The sequence below is a fragment of the Equus asinus genome, chromosome 8, assembly GCF_041296235.1.
Source record: "Equus asinus isolate D_3611 breed Donkey chromosome 8, EquAss-T2T_v2, whole genome shotgun sequence".
Taxonomy (NCBI): Eukaryota; Metazoa; Chordata; class Mammalia; order Perissodactyla; family Equidae; genus Equus; species Equus asinus.
In genome coordinates, this window is record NC_091797.1 from 77762583 (window position 1) to 77787432 (window position 24850).

The 24850-nt window shown below is 55.6% G+C and overlaps 1 protein-coding gene across 1 annotated transcript; it reads right to left on the reverse strand.

Annotated features, from left to right (window-relative positions):
• Positions 1-15: 15 nt before the first annotated feature.
• On the reverse strand, positions 16-8213 carry MYL2 (myosin light chain 2). Its single transcript, XM_014858673.3, has 7 exons — positions 8085-8213; positions 6770-6859; positions 4350-4425; positions 3143-3247; positions 2265-2343; positions 2129-2177; positions 16-331 (listed from the first exon to the last, which is right to left on the reverse strand). Exons 1-7 carry the CDS (start codon positions 8085-8087, stop codon positions 233-235), a joined length of 501 nt encoding a protein of 166 aa, XP_014714159.1. The 5' UTR covers positions 8088-8213; the 3' UTR covers positions 16-232.
• Between the last annotated feature and the right edge of the window lie 16637 nt (positions 8214-24850).

Below are 24850 nucleotides of genomic sequence, written 5' to 3' on the forward strand. Positions count from 1 at the left end.
AGACACAGGGGCAGCTACGCGGTCTCCTGTTTATTTGCACGCGGCCTCGGGGCGGCCCCCCTGCAGGCTGGGGGCGTCGCTAAGCCAGCCCGGCTGCAGAGACAACGGACACGGATAAATGAGGCCACCACTCGGCCACCAGACCAGGGCCGGGACGCGGCTTCCCTGGGCAAAGTGAGAGGAGGGCAGGGACCACCCTCCCCCCGACGGGCCCGGCCAGGCGACCAGCCCCTCAGTCCTTCTCTTCCCCGTGGGTGATGATGTGCACCAGGTTCTTGTAGTCCAGGTTGCCCGTCACGTCCGGGGGGAAGGCCGCAAACATCTGCTCGATCTGCAATGAGCCAGCAGGATGCGCTGAGCACGCGGGGCGGGGCGGGGGCGGGGGGGCCTGTGTGCGGGGCACCCGAGGGGAGAGGCAGCTGGGCATGTGGTGGACGTGGGGACAGACTCCCCCCCCCCCCGGAAGGCCTTGTCATCAGCTGCTACAGAGAGCCACCCGCCCGAGGTCACGCCCTTCCTGGGAGGCCGCAGCAACTGATGAGTGTGGGCCCACCCTGGGGCCTCTGGGCAGGGCTGTTCTAGCTCCAGGGTTCCCTGAGGGTCCTCAAGACACTCGTTGGGCCTGAATGGCGGGTCAACACCCCACTCTGTGCCCTCCTGCGTCCTTGCCCGTCCTTGCTCTTCACAGGTGCTGACCCCAGGGCCATCCTGCAGTGATGTTCCCAGGAACTCAGCCTGCGATGGGCCATGCAAACCGGAGGGCAACGGGGCGGGGCAGGTTTCCTAAGGGAGCAGGTGGGCCTGGTGGGGACTGTGGCTAAATGGAGACACAGCCCATCTGCAGAGGTGGCCACTGTTCAGGGCCAGCCCAGTGTGGCCACATGGGCAAGGAAGTCAGACTGACGGAATCTGATTCTTTGAAGGAAACTAGAAATCTAGATTTTTTTTTTTAAGCATGCAATTTCCACATTGAAAAAGTATTGGCTAGTAATTTTTTAAAAACACATATTGGCTAATAACAGCTAACACTCATATGGCCCTTATCACATGTCAGCACCTTACACACATGAACTCATTCAACCCTCACATCTACCATGAGTTAGGTTCTGTGATTGTCCCTACTTTACAGATGAGGAAACTGAGGTACAGTGCAATTAAAGGGTTTGTCCAAAGTCCAAAGTCACAAAGCTGGTGGAATATAAAGGCTGGCTCTTTTTTATTTATTTTTTTGCTGAGGAAGATTGTCCCTGAGCTAACATCTGTGCCTATCTTCCTGTTTCGTGTGTGGGAAGCCACCACAGCATGGCTGGATCAGTGGTGTGTAGGTCTGTACTGAGGATCTGAACGTGTGAACCCCGGGCCACCAAGCAGAGTGCACAAACTTAACCACTATGCCAGCAGGCCAGCCCCTAAACAAAATTTTCAATAAAATGTGGAACTTGAGGGAATCGAGCCTGAGAGGCTACAGGGGGCTATTTTAAATAGACTCATTAGCCTTCATTAATAATATTGGCAGGACAGTTTCTTGTTCATACGGGACTTTTGGCAAATTAGCAAAAATTCCCCTTCTTCCAGGCACATTACTGCCACCTGCCAGAAAAAGTCATATATACTGATTTTATCAAAATTATAACAAGACACTTTACTGCCATCTGCTGGGAAACTATTGCAACAAGTATATACGCCACGATCTATACAGCAAGAACAGCGGCCAGGAGAATTGTGCAGTGTACGATCTATACGACAGGACATGGTGAGCCTGCACACCTCCCCAACTCCAGCAGGAGACTGACGCTCTAACCAGGTCTGCAGGCGTTGTGAGAGAGGTGGAACCTGGAGTCAGATAGACCCGGGTTTGAACCCAGGCCCTGGCATTTACTGCTAGTGTTGTCCTTTCAGGCAGGTGACTTGACTTCCCTGTGCCTCAGTTTCCCCATCTGTAAAGTTAGGATAATACTAGTGCCTACCTCACAGGATGATGAGAGAGTAGAGCGAGATAAGGGCTCAGTAAGGACGGCAAGGTCGGTCTCAGTGGGGGGTCAGGGCTGGTTTAGAAAAGGGGGTGGGGGAAGGAGTCCCCGGAAGAGCCAGGCCTCGAGCTGGGAGCAGAGTCCACGGGGCCCATTACCTCCTCCTTGGAGAACCGCTCCGCCTGCGTGGTCAGCATCTCCCGGACGCTGCAGAGGGACGAGAGCAGGTGTCGGCCCGGGGGTGGGGGGGTGTAGGGAGCAGGCCACCCCGCGTCCCCCCCGGACCCCACTCACTAATCAGCCTTGAGCACCCCTTTGCCTTCGGGGTCGAACACCTTGAACGCGTTGAGAATGGTCTCCTCGGGGTCCGCCCCTGAAACAGAAGACAGGGTGGAACCGCGCCGCGGGGGCTGGGCGCCCGGGCACCCAGGAGGCGGGGCCAAGCGCCCCAGAGCTGGAGGGGCAGAGCCCAGCTGTTCTGCTGGGAGGAGAGACCCTGCCCTCCGCGGCCGGTGGCATTTGAGGAGCCGGCAGAGGGTCGTGTTATTTCTGAGCAAACCCGGGGTCAGACGCGGATCTGGATTTAGAGAGACTGGGATTCGAATCCTGACTCCAGCGCCAGCTAGCTGTGCGGCTGCAGGCAAGTGACTTTCCATCTCTGAGCCTCAGTCCCCATCTGCAGGCTGGGGCTAAGAACAGACCCCCCAGCGCTGGTAGGTGAGGTCGTGCCTGCGGCTGAGCGTGGGTCTGGCTCAGGGAGCGGGGGCGGCAACGTCCCCTGCCGTTTCCAGTCTTTCTTCCCCAGCGTGGCTCTGCCTGTGATCTGCCGACCCGGCTGTCCTCCTAGCGCTTTCACTCACAGTCAAGGGGAGACACATAAACACGCGCACGGACGCACACACGGATGTGCACACAGACGCGCACACGGACGCGCGCACGCATGAATGTACACACGGACGTGCGCACACAGATGCGCACACACTGATCCACACACACGGATGTGCACACGGACGCGCACACGGACGCGCGCACACACGAATGTGCACACGGACGCGCGCACATGGATGCGCACACACGGATCCACACACACGGATGTGCACACGGACGCGCACACACGGACGCGCACACACGGACGTGCACACAGATGTGCACACGGACGCGTGCGAGCCCACCCTTCAGCTTCTCCCCGAACATGGTCAGGAACACGGTGAAGTTGATCGGGCCCGGCGCCTCCTTCAGCATCTCCTCGATCTCCTCGTTTTTCACGTTCACGCGCCCTAGGGCGGGAGACACACGTTCAGAGCCCCGAGCTGGGACAGCGCAGCTCGGGGGACACCCACGTCTGTGCCGTGATCCCGCCTCCGGGGATCTAGTCTAGGAATAATCGGAGACAGCGTGGACGGGGCGGAGACCCCCGTGAGAAGATGTTCTCCACGGCCCTGTTTATGACAGCCCGACAGCTGGAGACAACCCAGACGTCCGATGTGCGGAGGGGTGACCCGTTTTTAAAATAGTGTCTTCAGAACCTGGACCACTTTTCGCAGACATTTTAATATTTTACTCCAATGGGAAATGCCCACGTTATAAATTAGCCCTTCTCATTTGTGGGTGGGAGAGACAATCAGAATGACTCGGGGTAACTTTTTCAAATTGTACCTGCTGCTGTACACAGCTTTTATCTTCTCATATACCTGCTCTATCCCCTGCCACGAGCCCATGTGGTACCCTCGTGAAAATTAGAAAAAGCCAACCTGTCTTAAGATAATTTATGTTTTAAATGTAAAAATCAACACTGGCTACAAATATGAATAGCATCCAGTAGAATTGTGCAGTGCACGACCCACACAGCTGTTCATGGTGGCCCTGAGTCCCGGGGGTGGGGATAGAAGGGGTGTGAGTGGTGGCAGTTTGGACATGAATATTTTGAAAAAGCTCTATGCACTCATGCTCACACTATTGAGATAGCATATTTATAAAGCTAAATCCAAAATAGAATGATTCCAGTTGTTGAAACACACACATAAGGGACGTGCCTAAAAAGACTTCAAGGCTAAAACATTCACAGTGGAATGTGGCCTCCTAGGTGATGTTGTTTTCTCCTTTATACTCTTCTGAGTGTTCCAGGTTTTCTGTTAGGAGCTGGCATTGCATTCAAAGTGACACAAATAAGTTATTTTAAAAGAAAAATAAAAGATATGCGAAGACACTTAAAGGCTAAACACTTCTTTCCTATCCTCTGAAATTTGTCTTAAAGGCCAGTCGTGGTGGAGCCCTTTCTTTGGAAAATGACAAGCTCTCCCCCTTGTCAGTGGTGCCACCTCCCACCCTCGTGGGCGTGGGACGAGGAGCCCTTCCTGCCGGCCCAGGGGGGCGACTCACCCAGAGCGGCAAAAGTGTCTCTCAGGTCGTTCTTGTCGATGAAGCCGTCTCTGTTCTGGTCCATGATTGTGAAGGCCTGTGAGAGGGAGGGCCCGGCTGGTCAGCCCGGGAGGAGGAGGGGAAGGGGCCGAGGGGCTGCCCACGGGCCCGGGGATGTGGGTCCTGGGATTCTCAGGGGGCATCGAAAGACCTCAGCTCCAGAGTCAAAGATTGAGCACAGTCTGGCGGGTCCTCAGAACGTCGGGCACAGAGTCCCACATGCTCCAGCAGCGGCATCACTGGGTACCCACCCAAGAGAACTGAAAACGTGTCCACGCAAATCTGCACACGAACATCCGTGGCAACGATATTCACAGCAGCCAAACCCAGAAACGACCCACACGTCCATCAGCTGACGGTGATGAATAAAATGTGGGGCAGCCCTGTGAGGGGACAGTGTGTAGCAATGAAGAGAATTCTGTCGCCCGCTACAGCACGGATGAACCTTGAGACAGAGGCCGAGTGACACAAAAGGCCACATATTGCATGATTCTGTTTCTATGAAGGGTCCAGAATCAGTAAATCCGCAGAGACAGAGAGCAGACGGGTGGCTGCCAGGGCCTGCGCGGGCGGGGGTGGAGAGGGACTGCTAATGGGTATGAGGTTTCTTTTTGGGTGATGAAAATGTTCTGAAATTAGATAGTGGTGATGCTTGCAAAACTCTGTGAGGACAGTAAATAACACTGAATTGTATGCTTACTTTAAAAAGGTGAATTTATGGCCTGTGAATTCTCTCTCTATAAAGCTGTTAGTGAAAAAAAAAAACAAGTTAAAAGCTGGGGTCTCATGTGGTCCCCCGACTCGCAAGCCCACGTCATCTGTAAGACCGCCCGGCCTGGTAGTCTTTCCCCGCCAGCTCCCCGGGGGCCTGCGAGAGCTCCGACAAGGCCCGGGGATTTCACAAATGCCGGAGGGGCGCCACGTTTTTGGAGTTCTTTGCCGCAGCTGGTTGCTCCAAGTATGTGCACCGGCTGCCCACGCGCCAGCAGCTGATCTGGTCCAGAGGGGGGGACGGGGAGGGGAGGGGAGGGGGGCGTTCTCTCCCTGGAAGGGGACTGTCTCAAGTTCAGATAGGACATTTCATCCAGGAATTCCTCGTTCCCTGGGGGCCTAGGGGCCCCACATTCCTGTGACGTGAATGCTAGTGGGGACAGAAGGTGGACGCGTCCGTGTCCCGTTTGGAAGCCCCAAATGGTTTCCCCGTTGATGGAAACCCCTGCCTCTAGCGCCCTGTGCTCCAAAGGGCTGGGCGAAGTGTGGATGGCTCGCGTGGGCCGCCCCCGCGGCTGGAAGACGAATTCAGTCTGTTCCACGGAGCCTCGGGCAGTGGCTGCACATTGCCTAGTGGGGATTTCGGTTTGCTCCCTAAGGCAGAGTCCCGGCAAATGCCACAGGGCCTCAGACCCGCCTGGTGTTCATCAGTCGGGGCGCTCACATTTAAAGTCCAAAGGGCGCTCTTTTCGCGCCTCGGATTGGCAAAAACAGCATCTTAGACGTTGACCCCAGTGTGGATGGAGATGTGGGGAAAGAACCTTCCAGTCTAACCCCAGCATTTCTGGAGGGCAGGGCGGCCAGCCGGCCCCGACTTGGTTTAGTTCCTTTTTTTTTAAAGATTCTTTGACCCAGCAGTTCTGCTTTTAGGAATCTACCCCAAGGCAATGACCAGAGACGCAGGCGAAGGTGTGTTATTTATAATAGTAAAGCATGCTACACACACGTGACACCCAACCCCAGGAAGTGGTTAAAGAAATCATAGGAAATGTCGGTGCTGAACTGCTGGAAGGAAACAGCAGGCGCTAATCAGTGTGCATAGATCATAATTTTGTGCGACAAATATACCGCCGTGCGTCGCTTAACGACGGGACACGTGCTGAGAAACGCGTGACTAGGCAATGGCGTCAGGCGAACGTCATCACGTGTGCTTCCACACACCTGGCTGGCACAGCCTATTGCACACCTGGGCTACACGGTACTCGTCTTACGGGACCGCCGCCCTAGATGGGATCCGTCATTGAAACATCCTTACGAGGTGCACGGCTGTACCCGTATGTCACAAAAATGACTTGACGTGTGTAACCAAAACGCTAACTGATCGTCTCTGGGTCACAGAACTGTAGGTTGTTTTTATTCTCTTCTTTGTGGGTTTCTGAAATTTTTCCCTACATTTTCAACAAGAAATAGGCTTTACTTTCGTGATGAGCGAAGCTATTAAAGATAATTTCTGGAAGTGGTTCACGTGCACACACAGCCCAAATGTGGGGTTGCTTGGAGGATAAAGACATCCGGCCAGGAGGGCCCTGCAGGGGACATGGGATGGGGGAAAGGCTCGTTCTGACGGGCGGAGCCTCCCCCCAGGCTGAGCGGGCGACAGCTGCACCCACCTCCTTAAACTCCTGGATCTGGGTCTGTTCAAACATGGAGAACACGTTGGAGTTGGCGCCCTCGGCTCTCTTCTTGGCTTTCTTTGGTGACTGGGGGGGAGAAAAAACGCATTGATTGATAGTTAGAAGTGGGAAGAAAAGGAGGTGAGGGCCCCTCTCTGGGTGAGCCTCAGCTGCTCGTCAGTGGATGGGGGGCCGGTGCCCACAGCCGTCTCAAGGCGGCGATGCTGGAGGGTTACAGGACCCGAAATGACGGGTCTCAAAGGCACCCGGTTCTGGTGGCTAAGGATCCTGAAGCATCCTTTGCAAAGTGGGGACGTGGAGGTGCGTCTGGGCTGGAGGCCATGCTTCGAGATCAGCCGGCCTCTTTGTTCAGTGCGTTTCACAGAAGGTTCCGTAACGCACAGAAGGAGCATCGATCATGGGGGGATATGTCAGGCTCGCTAAACCCCGAGGAACACAGAGATGAAAGGACACTTTTCCAGGCTGTTAAAACCCAACCGCTTCTGCACCCACACGCCATCTTCCCGTGATCCAAACGGAGCGAGACCTCCCAAATGTTCTGTCCTCGCGCCACGCGAACGGCGCGGAGAAGAGCGAGGCAACACGTCTCCCCACCCGCCCCTCTCTGACTTTAAATAGTTGCAGCAAACACTGGAACGCTGGACACACGCTGTTTCATTGAATCCGCCTGGCTGCTCTGTCAAGGAGATGCCGTTATCAGCTTCGCCATTTTACTAGGGAGGCAGCTGAGGCTCAGAGAGGGTGAGCCACTTGCCGCAGTCACACAGTCACCAAAAACCTGAGCCGGAGTGGAACTGGGGCATCGGACTCGAGTCTGCACCCCAAACACTCCCCTTTGCTGACCCTGATTTGGGGGGCTTCCCACTTCAGGAGGGGGACACCTTAGCAAACAGCACTGGGGGAGAGGTCCTAAAGTGGCCCGTTCAGAAGGTGAGGACAAGCAGATTCTTTCCCCAGCTGCCTGGACAGGAGAAAAGAACCACAATTTGATCCTTTAAAGCATTCAGTCCCCTTTTGCGACCCCCGGGAGCAATCGATTCCTCAAGAGGTCAGCAGACAAGCCATAAAAAAGCCAACGCTCGTGTTCCATCTCTGAGTCCCCGGGAGCGGCCGTTCCCTGCTGCTTGCCGGGCATTGACTGGGGTCCCTCTGCACGCACAGCGAGCAGCGCTCTTTCCACGGGGTCTTGGCCCTTGAGAGCTGCCTTCTCCCCGTCCCCGTCGGCCCCCTGCTTGTAGGTGGCGTCCCCTCTCACCCACCTGCCTTGCCACCTCGAGCCCTCACTACTCACCATGGTTGGAAAGGACGCAGAGCTGCTCCCCAGGAAGGATCCCACCGGCTGCCCCGTTCTCCTCGCCCGGGAACAATAAATACTTCCTCTCCAGGTTTAAAAATAACCCCATGGCCGCTTTTGGCAGTAATAGGTGAGGCGGACACCACCTAAGGCCCCCCCACCCCATGCCGTTCTTCTGAAGTCAGGCAGCTCACTCGCCACCCGGGGACACGTGAGACCCGAAGAGGCATTCAAGGTTAAAGAGGCGGGCGGCAGGGTCAGGGCAGGGGGAGGGGATGCCGCAGGGTTGCTGCAGCGCTGGGCGGGCGACACTTGTGCTTGTCAGTTTTGAGAAAGAAACGGTGGGGAGAGGAGACTTAAAATTCCCTAACACCATCAGGCACGGGTCCCACCCCAGGGCCTTTGCACCTGCAGTTCCCTCTGCCTGGAATGCTTTTCCAGCAGACAGCTGCAAGAATCCCCCCCTTGCCTCCTTCAACTCTTTGCTCAAATCTCACCATCTCAGTGGACCTCCCCAGCCCCTGCCCTCCACAGCCTTTATCACTTCCTGACATACTGTGTAATTCACTTAGTTATTTTGTTCGGGGGTCAGTGGACAGCCGGCTCAGGAGGCCAGGTCCTCCTTAGTTTTCCTCACCACTCTCTCTCTAGCTCCCAGCTCGTGATGGCCACAAAGTAGCTGCTCAACAAATGTTTGTTGATTGACTGAAAAAAACGACTCTTACTTACCAGATGCTTCTGTGTGCCCAGCACCGTGTACACACATCTCATGCTCATATTTAATTTCCCAACCACCCAGTGTGGTAGGAACCGCCTTTATCCTCCATGTCCCCATTTCACAGATGAGGAAACTGAGGCTGAAAGGCAAAGAGAGGTGCCTGGGGTCACGTGGCGCTGGAGCAGGGAGTGGAGGCCCATTTGCCCCCAGGGTCTGGGCTCTCGGAATGGCGTTATAGTTACCACTCTCTCAGGATGGCTGTCCTCCTGTGGCCTCGCAGGCGCCATGGGCCCCAGCAAGCCAGCACTCAGGGCTGGGACTAGTCGTGGCCTTATTTAGCGGCCGTGGGCGCCAGGCTCGAGTCCACGCCTCTGAGGAGGAGGTTCCCTCGACCGTCCCCAGTGGTGTGGCCACAGGTGGTGGCTGAGCCCGCGGTGTGCCAGGCACGGTGCTGGTGCCGGGGAGACCGCCACCAACGACAGATGCCCTGTCCTCGGGACGCTGTGTGCAAGGGGAGGATGTGTGACCAGTCCCTGGGCTGCCCCGTCCAGGGCCATCCTGATTTGGGAGCGAGGCCAGCAAGCACCACCTCGGAATGAGATCCCATCAACCAAGTCAGTCCACGGATGTGTTCTCAGGAGGCCTGATGTGCTGGAACCTTCTGTGGATGCTGCAAGATGCCCCAGGAATGAACAAACTAGTGAATAAACAGGTAAGACAGACTCTGCCCTCCTCCCCTGGGCCTGGTGGCAATTGTTGGAACGTCCTATCTGCCTCAGATGGGGGAGGCCCTGGAGTGGAGGGGTGTAGCACCTCCGGCTGGGGAGTGGGACCAAACTGCATTGGAACCCAGTGCTGTGTGACCTGGGTGAGTGAATCCACCTCTCTGAGCACGTAAAGTGGGAATGATAAAAAGACCTTCCTTGTGAGGTTTTCTGAAGGGTGAAAGGAGACGCAGCCCCAGTAAACGGCAGCCGTCACTCACTTCCCTTCTAAGGGCAAAAAATTCAATTTTGGGGGCACAAACCCAAGGACCATCTACTGTGGTGGCCAAAAGAGATGTGGGTTTTTTCCTCTCTCGGTCGCACACGGGTGAGAATTGCCCAGGAGCCTCTTCTAACAGAATCTTCAACAACAAAAGACGTGTTTTCATATGTTTGCACAGGCTCGTGTACACACACACTCGAGCGGGCGCACACGCATGCGCAGACCAAACACACCTGTGCACTCGTGCACACACCCGGGCACACAGACGGGTGAGCCTTCCTATCCGAGACCCCCCCAGCAGCGGCCGGCGCCCGCACATGGTCCAGGTTCCCCCCACGGCGCATGTGCAGAAGGTGGGCAGGTGGGGGTGGGGGGTGGGCTCAGGCCCTCAAGAGGAGGTGGGTGGGTGTGTCCCTAGGGGCACCCGGCACCAGCCCCCTAAGACGCGCCTTACTCCCCTGGGCCTTTGGGAGGGCAGGGGGTGGGGGCGCCCCGGGCACCCGCTGGAGGGCTGGGGTCGCGCAGGCGCGCGGGCCTCTTGGGGCTCAGTGTCCTCCTCCGGAAGATGGAGACCCTGGGAGTACACACCCCCTTTGGGCGCTGGGAGGGTTAAGCGAGATGCTGTGGGTCGGGGGGCTGTGCCCCCGGTCTGGGGGTTCGGATGGGCTCCGCTGAGACAGCCGCGCCTGCCCGGCGGGTTGGGTCCCCGCTGGGGCCGGGAGTGGAGACTCTGGGGAGACCTGGGGTTTGGGCCTGTGTAGACTTCGGGGTGCGTTTCCTCATCGGCCTCCAGGGCGCGCCGGGCCGGGCGGGGCTGGGGGCTGCCCGCCCGCTGGAACCACGGCCCCCAGGCCCCGCTGGCCCTCTGCGGCCGGTGGCCTCCTGCAGCCAGGCCTGCGTCCCCGCCCGAGCTGCTCAGAAGCCAGAGAGGACAACATGGGGCGGAACCATCGCAATAGCAACTTCCAGAACAATCGGAAAACCAACCTGGTGCATGAGCTTCCTGTCGCAGGTGTAAGTGTGTCACTGTAATTTGGAGACTAACAGCAGCGCCAGTGTATCACCTCGCGGTTCTGAGGTCAGACGCTGGAAATGGGTTGCCGGGACTGCACTCCCTCTGGAGGCTCCTGGGGAGGGGGTCCGGGCCTTGCCTTTGCCAGCTTCTGGGGCGCCCACCTGCCTTGGCTCCTGGTGGCAGCGCTGCAGTCCCCACCGCCAGGCCCTCTGACCCTCCAGCCTCTCTTCCATCTTCTGAGGCCCCTGGGATGACACTGGGACCCCCTGCATAATCCGGACCGTCTCCCCATCTTCAGACCCCCCATCCCGTCTGCAAAGTCCACTTCGCCAGGTTAGGTAACATAGTCACGGGAGCTGAGGGTTAGGACGCGGGCATCTCTGGGGAACCGTCATGCTGCTGACCACATCTAGAGAGAAAGAGCGGCTGGAGGAAACGGATCGGCGGCTCAGCAATATTGATTACAACAGTAAAAGTTAAGAGTGTTAAAATTCATGGAACTCTACACCAAAAAAAGGTTATTTTACTGAATGACAATTTTAAAAATTACTCACTGACAATTTTAAAAGAAGGGGTGAGGAGAGGGGAAAATGTCAGCAATGCTTGTGGACATACACCGCTTGTAAGCAAGGATGATTTTGAGCCCCAGTTCAAAGGACATTAATTACTTATCCCTTTATTGAAGCCCTACTATGTGCAGGGCCCTGTTCTAAGGGCCTGATGGACATCAGTAAAGCTTCATTCGGGTGGGGAGACACACGCATCATAAGTTTAAATTTGAGAAAAGTAGAAATTTATGCTTAACTGTAATGTGGCGCAATCATCTTCTTTTTTGAAACTGTACTGGTGTATTAATTTGGTTACTTGTTAAAGCTCAAGTATTGATTTACTCTATAAAACTAAAAAAAAACTTAGCGAAATTCAAGTGGAACGCAAAAGTGTCTTCTTAAGAGCTTTAAGGCCTGATTTCCAAACTAAAAACTGAAGCGGATGAATTGCAGAAAAGGATGGTTCCTGTTGGGATCCGGGTGGTGGCCTGGAGGCTGATGGGAGGGGAATAGCTCAGAGCAGAATGATGAGGAGACGCACGTAATGAGCATCCCGGATGGAGAGGCTGAGAGGACGCAGGTCATTCGAGAAAACTTTCTTCAGCCGAGGAGAGAGCGGAATCTGTAGATGGGAAGGACTCCCAGGCTCCGTGCTGGGTGAATGAGGGCTAAACGCACCCCAGGCGCATCCTGGCAAAATTCGCGGACTCCCAAAATTAAGAGAAATCAGATGTATTTCAGGCAGAAAGAACACAGCTCCAGTGGGAAAAAAATCTGACTGTCATCAGACTTTTCCTCGGCAGCCCCGGGGAGTGAGGAGTCAGAGGACAGAGAGGGCTGGGGGCCCCAAGGTATCGATCCCCTGCCAGATCCAGGACCGGAGGGTGTTTGCTTCTCATTTTCCTCAGGGCGGCCTCGTGTGGCAGCTCAGGGTTTTGGAATCGGATAAACCGAGGTTTGAATCCAGGCTCGCTGTGTGGCCTCGGGCAGGTTTCTCTCTCTGAGTCTTGGTTTCCCCATCTGTAGAATGGGGAGAATACAGCACTCGCCTCGTAGGGCTGTCACGAGGATGAAGTCGGACCGTGCGCCGCGAGCTCTCGAGAAAGCGTAGCCGCCGTGGCTGGTTGGGGTGCCTGACTGTCAGACCTGGGAGCCCCGACTTGAGGCGGGGACATTTCTAGCCTTTTCTCAGGCCTGGAAAACGTGCTGTAACCCGGTGGATGGGGATCCTCGAGGGGGCACAGTCCTCTCCTCTGCCCATCTGGGGGCTTGCCGGGGAGCACCTCCAGGTTACGGCCTCTGCTTGAACGCGGACCCAGTGCCTTCGCCCGGGCGGACTGTGCTTTCTGTGGGGAGAAGGGGGCTTGGAATGAGGGGGACAGTCAGGAGGCTTGGGGTGCCTATAAGCCGAGGATTCTGCTTGGCTGACCTGTGCTCCTAAAGTAAACGTGAACATTTTAAATTTTAAAACACTATATGAGCAGGCAAGTATCTGTGGGGTCGGCAGGGTTAGCAAAAGCAAGATACAGAATGTCCAGTTAAATCGGAATTTGAGGCGCCCATGAGTGGTTGGGGCCCTTTGGGGCACCGGCGGCACAGTGTGTGGGGTTGGGGGAGATCTGACCGGCCGTACTTTCATGACCTGTGACCTGCTCTGTCTGCGCGTTGCTTGTCCATAAAAAGTCAAATGAACATACAACATGGATGGATACATTCTTACTATAAAACGGTTTGAAACGTTACAGAAATATTTTGACTAAAAAGCGTTCTTTCTGTCCTGGAGGCCAAATGCTCCCCAGAGGGGACGACAGCCTTTGCGGTTTGCTGTGAAGGCTCTCCCACATTTTTTTAGTTCTTTGCTTTTTTTGGTTGAGGTCTAGCTGCAGTACAGTGTAGGTCTCTAAGGGGCCCCGTGTGGTGTTTTTACGTGTGTCCTCACCCTGTCGCCACCCGAGTCGAGGCAGAGACGTTCCAGCTTCCGGAGCTTTCCCAGGTGCCCCCCCCCCCCCGTCAACACCCCTAAAAGTAACCGTTTTTTTACTTCTGGCATCCTAAATCAGTCTAGCCATTCTAAAACTTTAGCAAATTCCTTCCAAACTTTTTTTTAGAATTTTAGAATTTACAGAAAAGTCGCAGAGTTACCGTGTACCGCCCCCCCACCTCTTCTCCTAATGTGACATCTTGCATTTCCTGGGGACGTTGGTGAAAGTAGGAAACTGACGTCGGTACCTTCCTTCTGACTAAACTCCTGACTTTGTGTGGATTTCACTGGTTTTCCCACTATCGTCCTCGTTTCTGTTCCAGGATCTGGTCCAGGAGCCCACGGTGTACTGCTCCCCTTCTCTCGCTCTCTCAATCTGTCTCTGATTTGCACACACAAAGGTACACCTTTCACATGAATATCACACCACACATACGTACGTGGACATACAAATTCACTTTTTCATGTTAATGGGATCATCACACACGCACACACACACACGGTCACCTGGGCCTTTCGGCTCCACGATGCGCCCTGCAGACCTTTCAAGAAGTGCCAGCTCCCGCCTCCCCGAGCATGGAAGCGTGCCCTCCCACCTGTGGCCGAGCGCGAGGCTGGCGGTGGAGCCAGGTCACACACTTCTGCACTGGCACCACCAGCCAGAGCAGGGTGCCAAGAACAAAACAAAGAAAAACCCAACAAACTTTTTTTGGAAAGGATTAGCTATATTTTAAAAGAGGATTTAAATAGTCACCAGGGGAAAATCAGAACCGAGTGGGATATTCTGAGCGACTTTGGCCATTTCCTCCTGTTTTTACCTCGCGTTGCGTGTGTGAGGCGGTGGGAGCCAGCGGCTTTTTGGTTTTCGAGCCTTTTAGAGGTTTTGATCCAGCTCCGGCTGGCGGGGTTTTTTAATTCATTTCGTTTACAGGCGCTTTTTCCTCTTTAGCTCCCAGAATTCAAGTCGAGGTCATCGTACCCCACCTTGTAAGGTAAAAGGAAACCTGTCTCTACACGGTTGTTTCGTAAAGTTCTTCAGCAGATCAAATGAGCGCGTGTATTAATATCAGCAAGTTAAAGAGTTAACCTAGTAAAATACAATATTTGGGACAGAACCTGGCACAGGAAAGTGCCACATAAGTGCCACTATGATACCACGGGAGGCTGCCGGCTTAGCAGGTCAGCTGGCCTGGGGGGAATGCCCCTCTAAGGGGTGGTGAAGTCAGCCGTCTCCCCAGAGACAGAGGCACGCCAGGCCCTGCCAGCCCAGAGCGGGGCGGCTGATGGGCCCTGTCACCAAGTGATAGCGCCTATCTCCCCGTGTCAGGGCCCCCAGGCGTCAGCGAGAGCCGCCAAGCGGGCAACGCGGCTTCTCCAGCGAGTCAGCCTCCCGTGGGCCAGGCCTGGTGCCTGGCGGAGGCAGGTCAGCCACCTCGATGGGGCACCCGCCGTGGACCGGGGTCAGTGTGGGCAAGCAGCACCAGAAAACCGTGCCTCGGTTTCCGCATCCGTGAAATGGGGGCGATAGCGGTCCCTCCTTCAAAGCATTCTTGTGAGGTTTGAATGGGTTAAGGGATGCTCGTCAAATGCCGGAACACCGCTGGGCCCACGGTGAGGGGTCGGTACACGTCAGCTCTTGAGGCAGAGAGCCTGCCGTCACCTGTGTCCGGGGAGATGGGGTAAAAGAGGAGTGTGTCAAATGTGAACTCGTCACCCCGCTCTCCCCTCCCAGGCCTCATTCTGTGAGTGACTTCAACGCTCTCTCAGGCGCCCAGACCAGAGTCCTAAGCCATTTGATTCTGCCCCACTGACAACAAAGTCTGTCTCTTCTCCCTCTAAAATGTCTTACAAATCCTTTTCCCCCAGTCTTCCCCAAGTCTGGCCGATCTCGATTGATTTGGGGCCTCTCCTCCCCTCCCTTTCCACCCCTGCCTTCCACATACCCCCACTTCAAATACTTTCCCCCGTGCCCAGCTCTGATGATGACCCACACATATCTCAGAGCTCTCAATGGCTCCCTACTACTTCAGGAGGAAATCTTCCCCTCCTTGGCCCAACAGTTAAGATCTTTTACCACTTGACCCTAACCTACCAGAATGGTACAGTAATTGAAAGCTGGGTTCCAGGTCAGCTGCTCCACATCCTTGACCATGGGGCCATGGACAAATGACTTAAGCACCCTAAACCTCAGATTCCTCACTTGATAAATGGGGGAAACAATAGTGCCGACCTTAGAAGATTGTTTTTAAGGTAAAACTAGATAATTGTGAGACTACTGATAGCAGCTAACACTTATTGTGTGCTGACTCTGTGCCAAGAGCCGTCCACGTGGTGATGCACACAGTGGGTGTAAATGATTTTGCACGGTGCCAGGCACACTGTGTGTGCTCCATGAGTGCCCATGCGTGTGTGTGTGTGCACCTGCATTTGGTTATATTGGTCACCTTTTCAGCCTCATTTCCTACGCCAGCCTCTCGCCCTCCAGGGCCCTCACACAGAGCTCTGGGGGGACGACGATCTGTGGCCCTCGTTGATATGTTACGTGTGTCCAGTTGTCCCTGCCTCCAGCGACAGCTTCATGGTGGACGCACGGGCTGGCTGGGTGTGAGCGGGCCTGTGCTGGGTCCCGGAGGGGGCGATAAGCCAGTGTGGATCCTCAGGGGTGGGTAACAAGGCCTCGGGAAAGCAGGCAAGCCCACTGTGGCCACCACCTGGCCCCTGACAGCTCAACGTGAGGTCGCCAAAGAACTCGGGTCATCCTTGTCCCTCTTACCCAGAGCTCCCTGTGCGGCAGGGATGAGCTAAGCTGAACAAGCTGAGGCTTATTTTGTCCCCAACAGCCCTGCAAGGAAGGCACGGGCATCAGACCCATTTCCCAGATGAGGAAACCGGGGCTCGGAGCAGCACGGTCCCCGCACGGGGCCCCACGGCGGGTGTGGGCAGGTGCGATCCCAGAATGTCAGGCTCCACCGCGCTTTTCCCGGCCCGCTGCTCCGGGGTCAGGGCTTGGGGAGGGGCTGGGGCCACAGCTCCCACCACCCTCGGGGAGCCCAGCCCCAGGCAGTCAGACAGCCCCGGGTGGCTTTTTCTCTCCGGGTATTTTTAGCCCTTGGTCGTCTGCCCCGCCTGTGTGGGGGACACAGGCTCCCAGACAATTCCATTTTTACCGTGCCCTTCAGATGCCCGCCGCCCGCGGGCTCAGCTGTCTTGGTGGCGTGCCTGGCGGTCCGGGGCATTGTTCCTCCCGGCGAGGCCCGGATCCCAGCGACAGCTGCTGCCCGGCCCCCCACCCCCCACCCCCAGCTTTCCGCTCTCTCCTCTGCCCGCCCGCGGCCCCTTTGCTGAGACCTGGCCCCGGGATGGCCAAACATGTCACCAGTGCTCCACTCTGGAGCTGCGTGAAGGCCGCGCTCCCGGCTCATGAGTCATCGGCCCCGGGGCCTGGGGTGAAGGGTCTGTCAGCGGGTCCTCAGCTAACGCCACCTCGCAGGCGGCACGGCTCCGCCAGCCCAGCCACAGCCGTCCGGGCTCTGGTCCTGGAGCAGGAGTCTCCGCCTCGGCTCCGTTGACAGTCGGGTCAGCTCACTCTTTGCTGTGGGGCGGGGGCTGTCCTGGGGACTGTGGGACCATCAGCAGTGGAGGCCAGTAGCACCCCCCACCCCAAATTGTGACGACCACAGATGTCTCCAGACATTGCCACCTGTCCCCTGGGGTGGGGGGGGGTTATCCCTGGTTGAGAACGGCTGACCTAGAGAATTATTACGAGGAGGGGGTGGGTGCCCTGCCAGTGAGGATGGTTTTGGGGCGCTGAAGCCCACCGACCACCCTTGCATCTCCTCTTGGGTCTCCTGGCCTGGCCCTGGGGAAGGAGGGAGGTCTGGGGTCAGAGCTGGGGCAGAAGCTGCCGGCCGGCCGACCAGGGTGGGCAGCTGGCTTGTTGTCGCTGGGTCTCCCTTGCTCGGCTGTGAGATGGTCGGGTGAGAAGGGAGCTCCCGGCTGCTGCGGGGCCGGCTCAAGACAGTGACAAACAAAACGCAGCCTCGTTTTTGCTTCCAACCTCCTCCTGGACCCCTGGCCGGGGCAGTCTGTGCTGCCCTGGGGAGAAGTCATGACTTTCCGGCCCACACTTAGGTGAAAGGCAGCCCCATGGTCCGTTAGCCCCAAATGCAGCCTGCTCAGTCTGCACAATGTCCGGCCCCGAATGGCAACCAAACGTCAAACTTGCTCCCTGAGCTCCTGTCGGCAGGCCTGCAGGGAGGGCCGTCCTGTCCCACCCACGCCCTGTAGCCACACCCTGGCTGACGCCAGCAGCCTCCCCCCTTCCTGCCCTCCACCCCTGCAGTCTGTTGCCATGTGGAAGCCATGTGCAAGAGAAGCAGTCAGTCTTCACCACCCATGCTTGTAAATGGCTGCCCACTCTCTTGGGATGAAGGCTCTTCCATCTGTCGGGGCCCTCGTTCCCTCCCCTCTTTATCTAGATCAGGGTTTCTCAATGTCATCGTAGACAGCCCTAGAACCTTCTTTCTGCCTCAGGTCTCAGAGGACGCCTACAGAGGAGGAATAGCGGATACATGGCACGCACACACTGCTCCCTCATCCAGCGCCCACGGCAGACATTGCTAGTCAATCCCAGCGCTCTCTCTTACTGAGCTCAGTTGGAGTGGGCAGGGGAGACGAGCGGACACCCGAGGACCTGACGTCATCTGCACTGTTGACATCCAGCCCACGTGATTCTTCAGTGTGGGGCTGACCTGGGCCTTGAGCATGTGGAGCAGCGTCCGTCGCCTCTTCCCACTAGATGCCACCCAGTCGCGACAATCAAAGATGTCCCCAGACATTACCGCCTATCCCCTGGGGGACAAAATCACCCCCCTTTGGGACGCACTGGTCTGGCTGCCTCTGTCAGCGTTCCCCGTGCTCCAGATGGAGGTCTCCAGCTCAGAGCTCCTTGCTGCCTCCTCACCGCGGCTGCATTTCCCGTGTATCCGGCTGACTGTTTGATGAGCCTCTGACCCCCCGCTTGGGCTGTGGCTCCACAGGGCGGAGACGCACCCACCGTCCTCACCGTTGCTCCCCCAGCACCCAGCACAGCGCCTGGCACGTAGGAGGCACGCGATAAATGTTTGTTGAATGACTGAATGAGGCTCTGTCGCAGTGTTCACTGCATCCTGCCTACCATCTTGTTAGTCTGGCTCTTTTTCTAGAACCTTCCAGGACAGAGGCCAGGATTGTTTCATCTTCCAGGGCCCTCAGTCCTGGCACACAGGTGATCGCCACAGTGAGTTCAGAAGGGCCTGAGGAAGGTCCCCAAGCGAGTCCAGGACACATGTCGGGAAGGCCTGGGCTCCCTCCCTGTGTCCCCAGGGGCTGAAGTTGCTGGTCCTCACCACCCTGCCTGTCCAAGGCCTCGGGCCAGCTGGGCCCCGTCTGGCTAAGAGAACATCAGGGTTACAGGCTGCAGAGGAATCTTCCTGAGTTGACTGTGGACATCACTCTTTACCCCCTCTCCCAGCCACATCTGAGAGGTCAATATGTCTGCTTGTCTCCCCTGCCCACTCCAACTGAGCACGCCATCCTGGCTCAGTAAGAGAGAGCGCTGGGATTGATTAGCAATGTCTGCCGTGGGCGCTGGATTAGGGGGCAGTGTGTGCGTGCCATCTATCTGCTATTCCTCCTTTGTAGGCGTCCTCTGAGACCTGAGGCAGAAAGAAGGTTCTAGGACTGTGTGTGGCGAGGAGGACAGGAGAGGATTCGGGGGTTGGGACACACAATGGAGCAGTTCCATTTCCCCCGGAAAAGCCAGACAGAAAAAGCTAAGCCAGCCCTGCTCTCCTGGGTGACTTTGTGCGAGGGAACAGGAGCTCGAGGGATTAAGGGGAAGGGTGTACTAATACTCCTGTATCCCTACCCGGGGCCAGGGCATTTAACAAAAGACAAAAATAGACAGGAGGGATGGAAAAGACAAAGAGGGATGGATCCCGGAATCCGCCCTGGAATGAAGGTGCGAGGCCAGCGAGAGCCTCGGAGGTGAGTCATGGTTTGACAAGGGAAACAGGCCCCAGGGGAAGGAGAGGTTCTGCTGGGCCGGTGCCCGGGGCCTGTGGGGGGTGGAGGGGGGGGGGGAGCAAGTGAGTATTAACACAAGCGGAGAAAGGCTGAAGTCAGTTCAGACCGAGAGCCGGGACCTCTGGATCAGTGACGACATGCAGGGGACGGGAAACCAGAGCAGCTGCTTAGACGATGGGGGTGGTTTTCCTCTCATAACAAGGAGTTCCCGGATAGGTAGTTCCGGGGTCGGTCAGCAGCTGGACATGACCCGGGACCCTGGTATTGTTTCTGCAATTCTGGTGACTTCCCTTCACGCTCCCAGGCTGGCGGCCACGGGTCCAAGTCGCCTGTGGTTTCACCTCCCCGTTCAGAGCCGGGGGTGGTGGGGGGTTCTTTGCGCACGTCTGCTTCTTGTCAGGGAGGCAAATGTCTTCCCCAGAGGCCCCCAGGACACTCTGCACACGTTTCATTGGCCAGAACAAGGTAAGGTGCCTGTGTCTCAACCCCGTCTGGCCTGCCTGCCTTGAGACCGAAGGCCGAATCCTGGACCCAGCCAGGGTCAGTGAGCAAGAAAAAAGACGGCCGATGGATTTGTGGCGGGAGATCAGTAGCGTCTGCTCAGCTCCGCCCCGAGTGTCGCTGCTGTAATATTTCCCCCGGATAGAAGTGGAACGCAGTCGGTCCTGCAGCCAAGAGAGGGAGTCTCTTAGAGTCCTCAGCTGCAGGACTTCTCAGAGCCTTTAACAACAACGGTTAGCACTTACTGAGCATGGACTACTTGCCAGGCACTGTATCCACTGCTGTCTTTCTAATAGCTCCCTAGTTCCTACAGTCACTCCACTGACAGAGGAGGTGGGGACTGAAGAGGAGGGCAGAGTCGGGATTTGAACCCAGGATTCTGCTTCTAGACCACCGTGCTTTACTGTATCCCGCGGAGCGAACGTTGATCAAAGTGGACAAATTACTCCTCTCCGGGGAGATGCTTCGCCAAGGCTGAAAGCCTGGAAATTTCCTCCCCCCGGCCCCTGGCTATGGGAAAACTCAAATTTAAATATCATGTCTGGGTGTGGACATCCCCAAGTTGAAGTCCACCTGTTTCTCTTCTTCACACCAGCCTGCTCCTCCCCTCGGAACACCTGCCGCAGTTTGACTGGCTTCTGAGGTCACCTGTGCGTTAGCGTCCGCCTCCCCCGCCAGCATACCTGCTTCCGGATGGCTGGGATTTGTGTCTGTCTGTCACTGCCGCGTCCGCAGCACCGAGAGCCGAGCCCGGCAGACGGGAGCTGCTCCCAAGAGTCACTGAACAGAGTTGCCGTGGCCCATCCATTTCCTCTTTCTCTAACTGAACTTGCACAGTCCTTTAAAAGTCTGGGTAAAAACTAGGTTTGGAATTCTCATTTTGTGGGGTGAGTTGGATAAAGAAGACATGCTAAACACAAAACCCCAGAAAAACCGTGGACTTGAAGCGCCCCCCAGGGAAGCCAGGAAAGATGCCTGGAGCCGCGGCAGACCGTCCGTCAAGGTCAGTCTCGGCCACATCTCTCAGCAGGAGAAATCCATCCAGCGCGAGGGGAGCTCTGGCCGAATCAGGCCCCGTTTCCTTCTCAGCCCCTCTTCCAGCCTGAAAAAGGCCCCACAGACCTAACTGGCTGCCCAGAGAAAAGCACGGGCGCCGAACCCCCGACACAGCCTTTGCACCTGGTGCCTCTCCACGCGCCCCGGGTGATGGTTTGAAGGCACCTGCGGCGGCCGCGCGGCGCTGCAGTTCCCGGACCTCCCGGCAGGGGGGGGCCGCGCGCCAGGGCTCGGCTGCCGCACCTGCTCGCCCGCACCTGCTCGCCCGCACCTGCGGGCCGGAGGCTGGAGGATGCCGGCCGTCCTCGCTCCCGCCTGCCCCTCCCGGCCGCCAGCTCCGTCTCATCCCTGCCACTTCCGAACATCAGAAGGGCGGGGACAAACGTCTTCCCAAAGGAAAACCATTTGCGTAGTTCCATTGCATTCATTCGTTCATTCATTCATTCCCCAAACGTTTACTGAGCTGCTGCTGTGTGTCCCGGACTCGGGGGATCAAGAGGGAACAACAGAGGCAAAGATTCTTGCCCTCCTGGCGCTGACCTTCTAGGGGGAGGGTGGAGATCGTGGATGATAAACGTAAAAATGAGCCCATGACGTACGTATTAGGTTAGAAGTTGGTAAGTTCTTCTGTTGAATAAAAGAAGGAAATACAGCAAGATAAGAGCGGAGGGAGAGAGACAGAGGCTCCCGGGGAAAACGGCATTTAGCAAAGACTTGAAGAAGGTGCAGGACTATCCCGGGTGGAGAGAACTCTCAGGGCAAAGGCCTCGAGGAGGCGGGGCCGTGCTGGCGCGTGAGTTAGTTTTAAAAGTGCAAAGGCATATCCACTTGTGGAAAATTAGACATTGAAAAGAAAATCGCTTGTAAGCCCTCTACGCAGAAATAACAACTGCTAACATGTCGGTGTGTTTTCCTGTGGTCTATTCTTAAGCATCCACATGTACAAACACACATGCATAGACATAGTCTTTTTTTTTTTTTACAAGATGGGGGTCATTCCATACATACAGTTTCATAATCACTTATTTGCTTATTAATATAACACGGAGGTCATTCCATGTCAGTAAATACTGATCCACACCATCACTGTAACAGCTGTAGAATGCCCCGTCGTGTGGATGGCCCATATTTTAGTCAACCGTGTGCCCTTTTAATGGGCATTTGGGCTGTTTTTCTCAGTTATAAAGGGCGACGCAGCCGCCATTCTTGTAAGGTTTTTACGTGGCCCGAGTATCCAGTTATTTCCTTAAGATGCGCTTCTATAAGCGGGAGTGTTGGACCGAAGGTCGTGCCCCCTTTGAAAGCGTCCCTGTGTAAGCCCTGTGTGTTTCTCTGGGGGGCTCTGGGGACTTCCAGGAGCCTGCAGGGCCTGAGGACATGCTCCTTGGAGCGAAATTGCCTTTTCTGGAGAGAAATAAATACCCTACCGGAGGGCTTGTCTCCAAAGGCTGGCCATATGGGTAATTTTTATTTTAATTTTCTTCTTTATGCATTTCTATATTAAATTTTTTCTATATTGGGCATGCATTGCTTTTTATATTAATTTTTCTCACAAAAGCAGCGTTGGCTTTTTATAAAAACCAAACACAAGAGAAAAATGTAAAGTAGAAACGAAAAGTCCACATCCCCCCAGAAGTTCCCACAGTCGATTTTGGGTGTCCAGCTCTGAGACGTGGTCCAGCCCCGTCCACACTTCTGATTTTACTGACACCTCTCTCTCCCCATGCTCACTCTGCTCCAGCCATGCCGGCCTTCCTGCTGTTCTGCACACACCCCAAGCTCATTTGGCCTCAGGGCCTTTGCACCTACTATTCTGCTACCTGGAGCCCTTCTCCCAGCTCTTCACACAATTGGCTCTTTGTTATCTCTCATGTCTCAGCCCAAATGTCCCCTCCTGAGAGAGGGCTCCCCTGGCCACCGGGAGTAAAGAGGTCCTCCTCTCAGTTTACCACATTGTCCTGCGTTGCCTTCTTCTCAGCACGTACCGCAATCTGAATAGATCTGTTCTCATTTGCTTCCTTATATTCTGTCTCCCGTGTAGACTAGAAGCCAGCCTGTCTGTCTGTCTTGTCTGCCACTGTACGGTGGCTGGCACACAGTAGGTGTTCCATCAGCACGTATGAATGTTGTCGAATGGACGGACGGACAGAAACATGCATGGACTTAACAACCAAATGGCGAATTCTTCCAACCCAACTGCAAAGGGACAAATAACCCAGTTAAAAAAATGGGCAAAAGACTTGAACAGACATTTCTCCAAAGAAGATATACGAACGGCCAGCAAGCACGTGAAAAGATGCTCAGTGTCATTAGCCATTAGGGAAATGCCAATCAAAACTATAATGAGATACTGCTTTATGCTCATTAGGAGGGCTATAAAAAAACCCCAGGAAACAAAAAGTGTTGGCGAGGATGTGGAGAAATGGTCCTTGCACGTTGTGGAGGGAATGTACGATGGTGCGGTCGCCCTGGACAACGGTTTGGCATTTCCTCAGAAAGCTAAGCACAGGGTTACTCTGTGACCCAGCAGTTCCATCCGAGATGCAGACCCCAAAGAACTGAACACAGGGACTCGGACAAGAGCTTGTGCACGGGCGGTCACAGCAGTGTTATTCACAACAGCCAAAAGGTGGGAACAACGCGCGTGCCCATCCACTGATAGACAGACAAACGGAACATACCGTTCCCAGACGGTGCGATATTAGTCAGCTAGAAGAAGAACGGGGTGCTGACACCTGCTGCAACGCGGAGCAACTTCGAAAACGATGCCGAGTGAAAGAAGCCAGACACAAAAGGCCACATAGTGTCTGATTCCTTTCATATGAAATGTCCAGAACCGGTTAATCCACAGAGACAGAAAACAGATCAGTGGTCGACAGGGGCCGGGGGCGGGGGGTGGGGACTGACAGTTTAATGGGTGTGGGGTTTCCTTTCAGGCTGGTGGAAATGTTCTGGAACTAGACAGAGGTGGTGGTTGCATAACACCGTGAATGTACTAAATGCTACTGAACTTTTCTCTTTAAAATGGTTAATTTTATGTTTTGTGAATTTTACCTCACTAAAAAAAGAACACTGTCATAACAATCAGTCAATCAATCAAACTGAGACCATGTTCCACATTTTAAAAGTCAGATGGGCTCATTTAAAGCGCGTGTCTGCTCTTGCCTTCCTCCCTTGGCTGTGTGTCCTAGACGCTCTTCTCTAAGCCGCCGCCTTGTTCTTCGCGATGGCTGCAGAGGTCACGTGAGCTATTGATCCGATGCCCTGTGGAGGGACAGCCGGGCTGTTTTGCCGTTATAAACAGTGACGCACGGGACATCTCCGAGCTCTGGTCTGTGGCCTCTCGAGGGCGGGGTCCCACTGAGCAGCACCGGGAAGGTGTGCAGACTTCAGCAGCCCCCTCTCTGCGTTCCCTGCGTGCCTAGCACCGTGCTTCACTTTAGGGCCGTTCAGGAAGGGGGGACAAAAGGAAGTAAAAAACCAGAGGACGGTGTGAGATAGGAGGCGGAGGGAGCGGAGGGGCAGAGCAGAAGGTGGCCCCAGCAGGGGCCCGGGAGACAGGCAGCCAGGGCTGGAGGCTTATCACCTCTTATCACCTCCCAGCTGCAAGGCTACTACGGCCAGCTCACCTAGCCTCTTGGAGCCTCAGTTTCCTCATCTGTCAAATGGGTACAATCACAGTCCCCACCTCACGGCACTGTGACGATTAGGTGAGCAGTGTCTGCAAGGGCACGGCACACAGCTGGGCACATGGTCGTTTCTGTGGGAGTGGTGGCTAATATAATCCTTGATGGTGTTATTTCTATCATTGTTGCTATTTCACCTCTCTGAGTAGCGAGAGAGAAGTCCAACGTACCCATTTTACAGGTAGAGAAGTCGAAGGAAAAGGCC

Coding starts and splice junctions, on each gene's coding strand:
- MYL2 (XM_014858673.3), bottom strand. Junction 3,248..4,349: donor AGACACTTTTGCCGCTCTGG/GTGAGTCGCCCC, acceptor CTCCCGCCCTAG/GGCGCGTGAACGTGAAAAAC. Junction 2,344..3,142: donor GTTCGGGGAGAAGCTGAAGG/GTGGGCTCGCAC, acceptor CTTCTGTTTCAG/GGGCGGACCCCGAGGAGACC.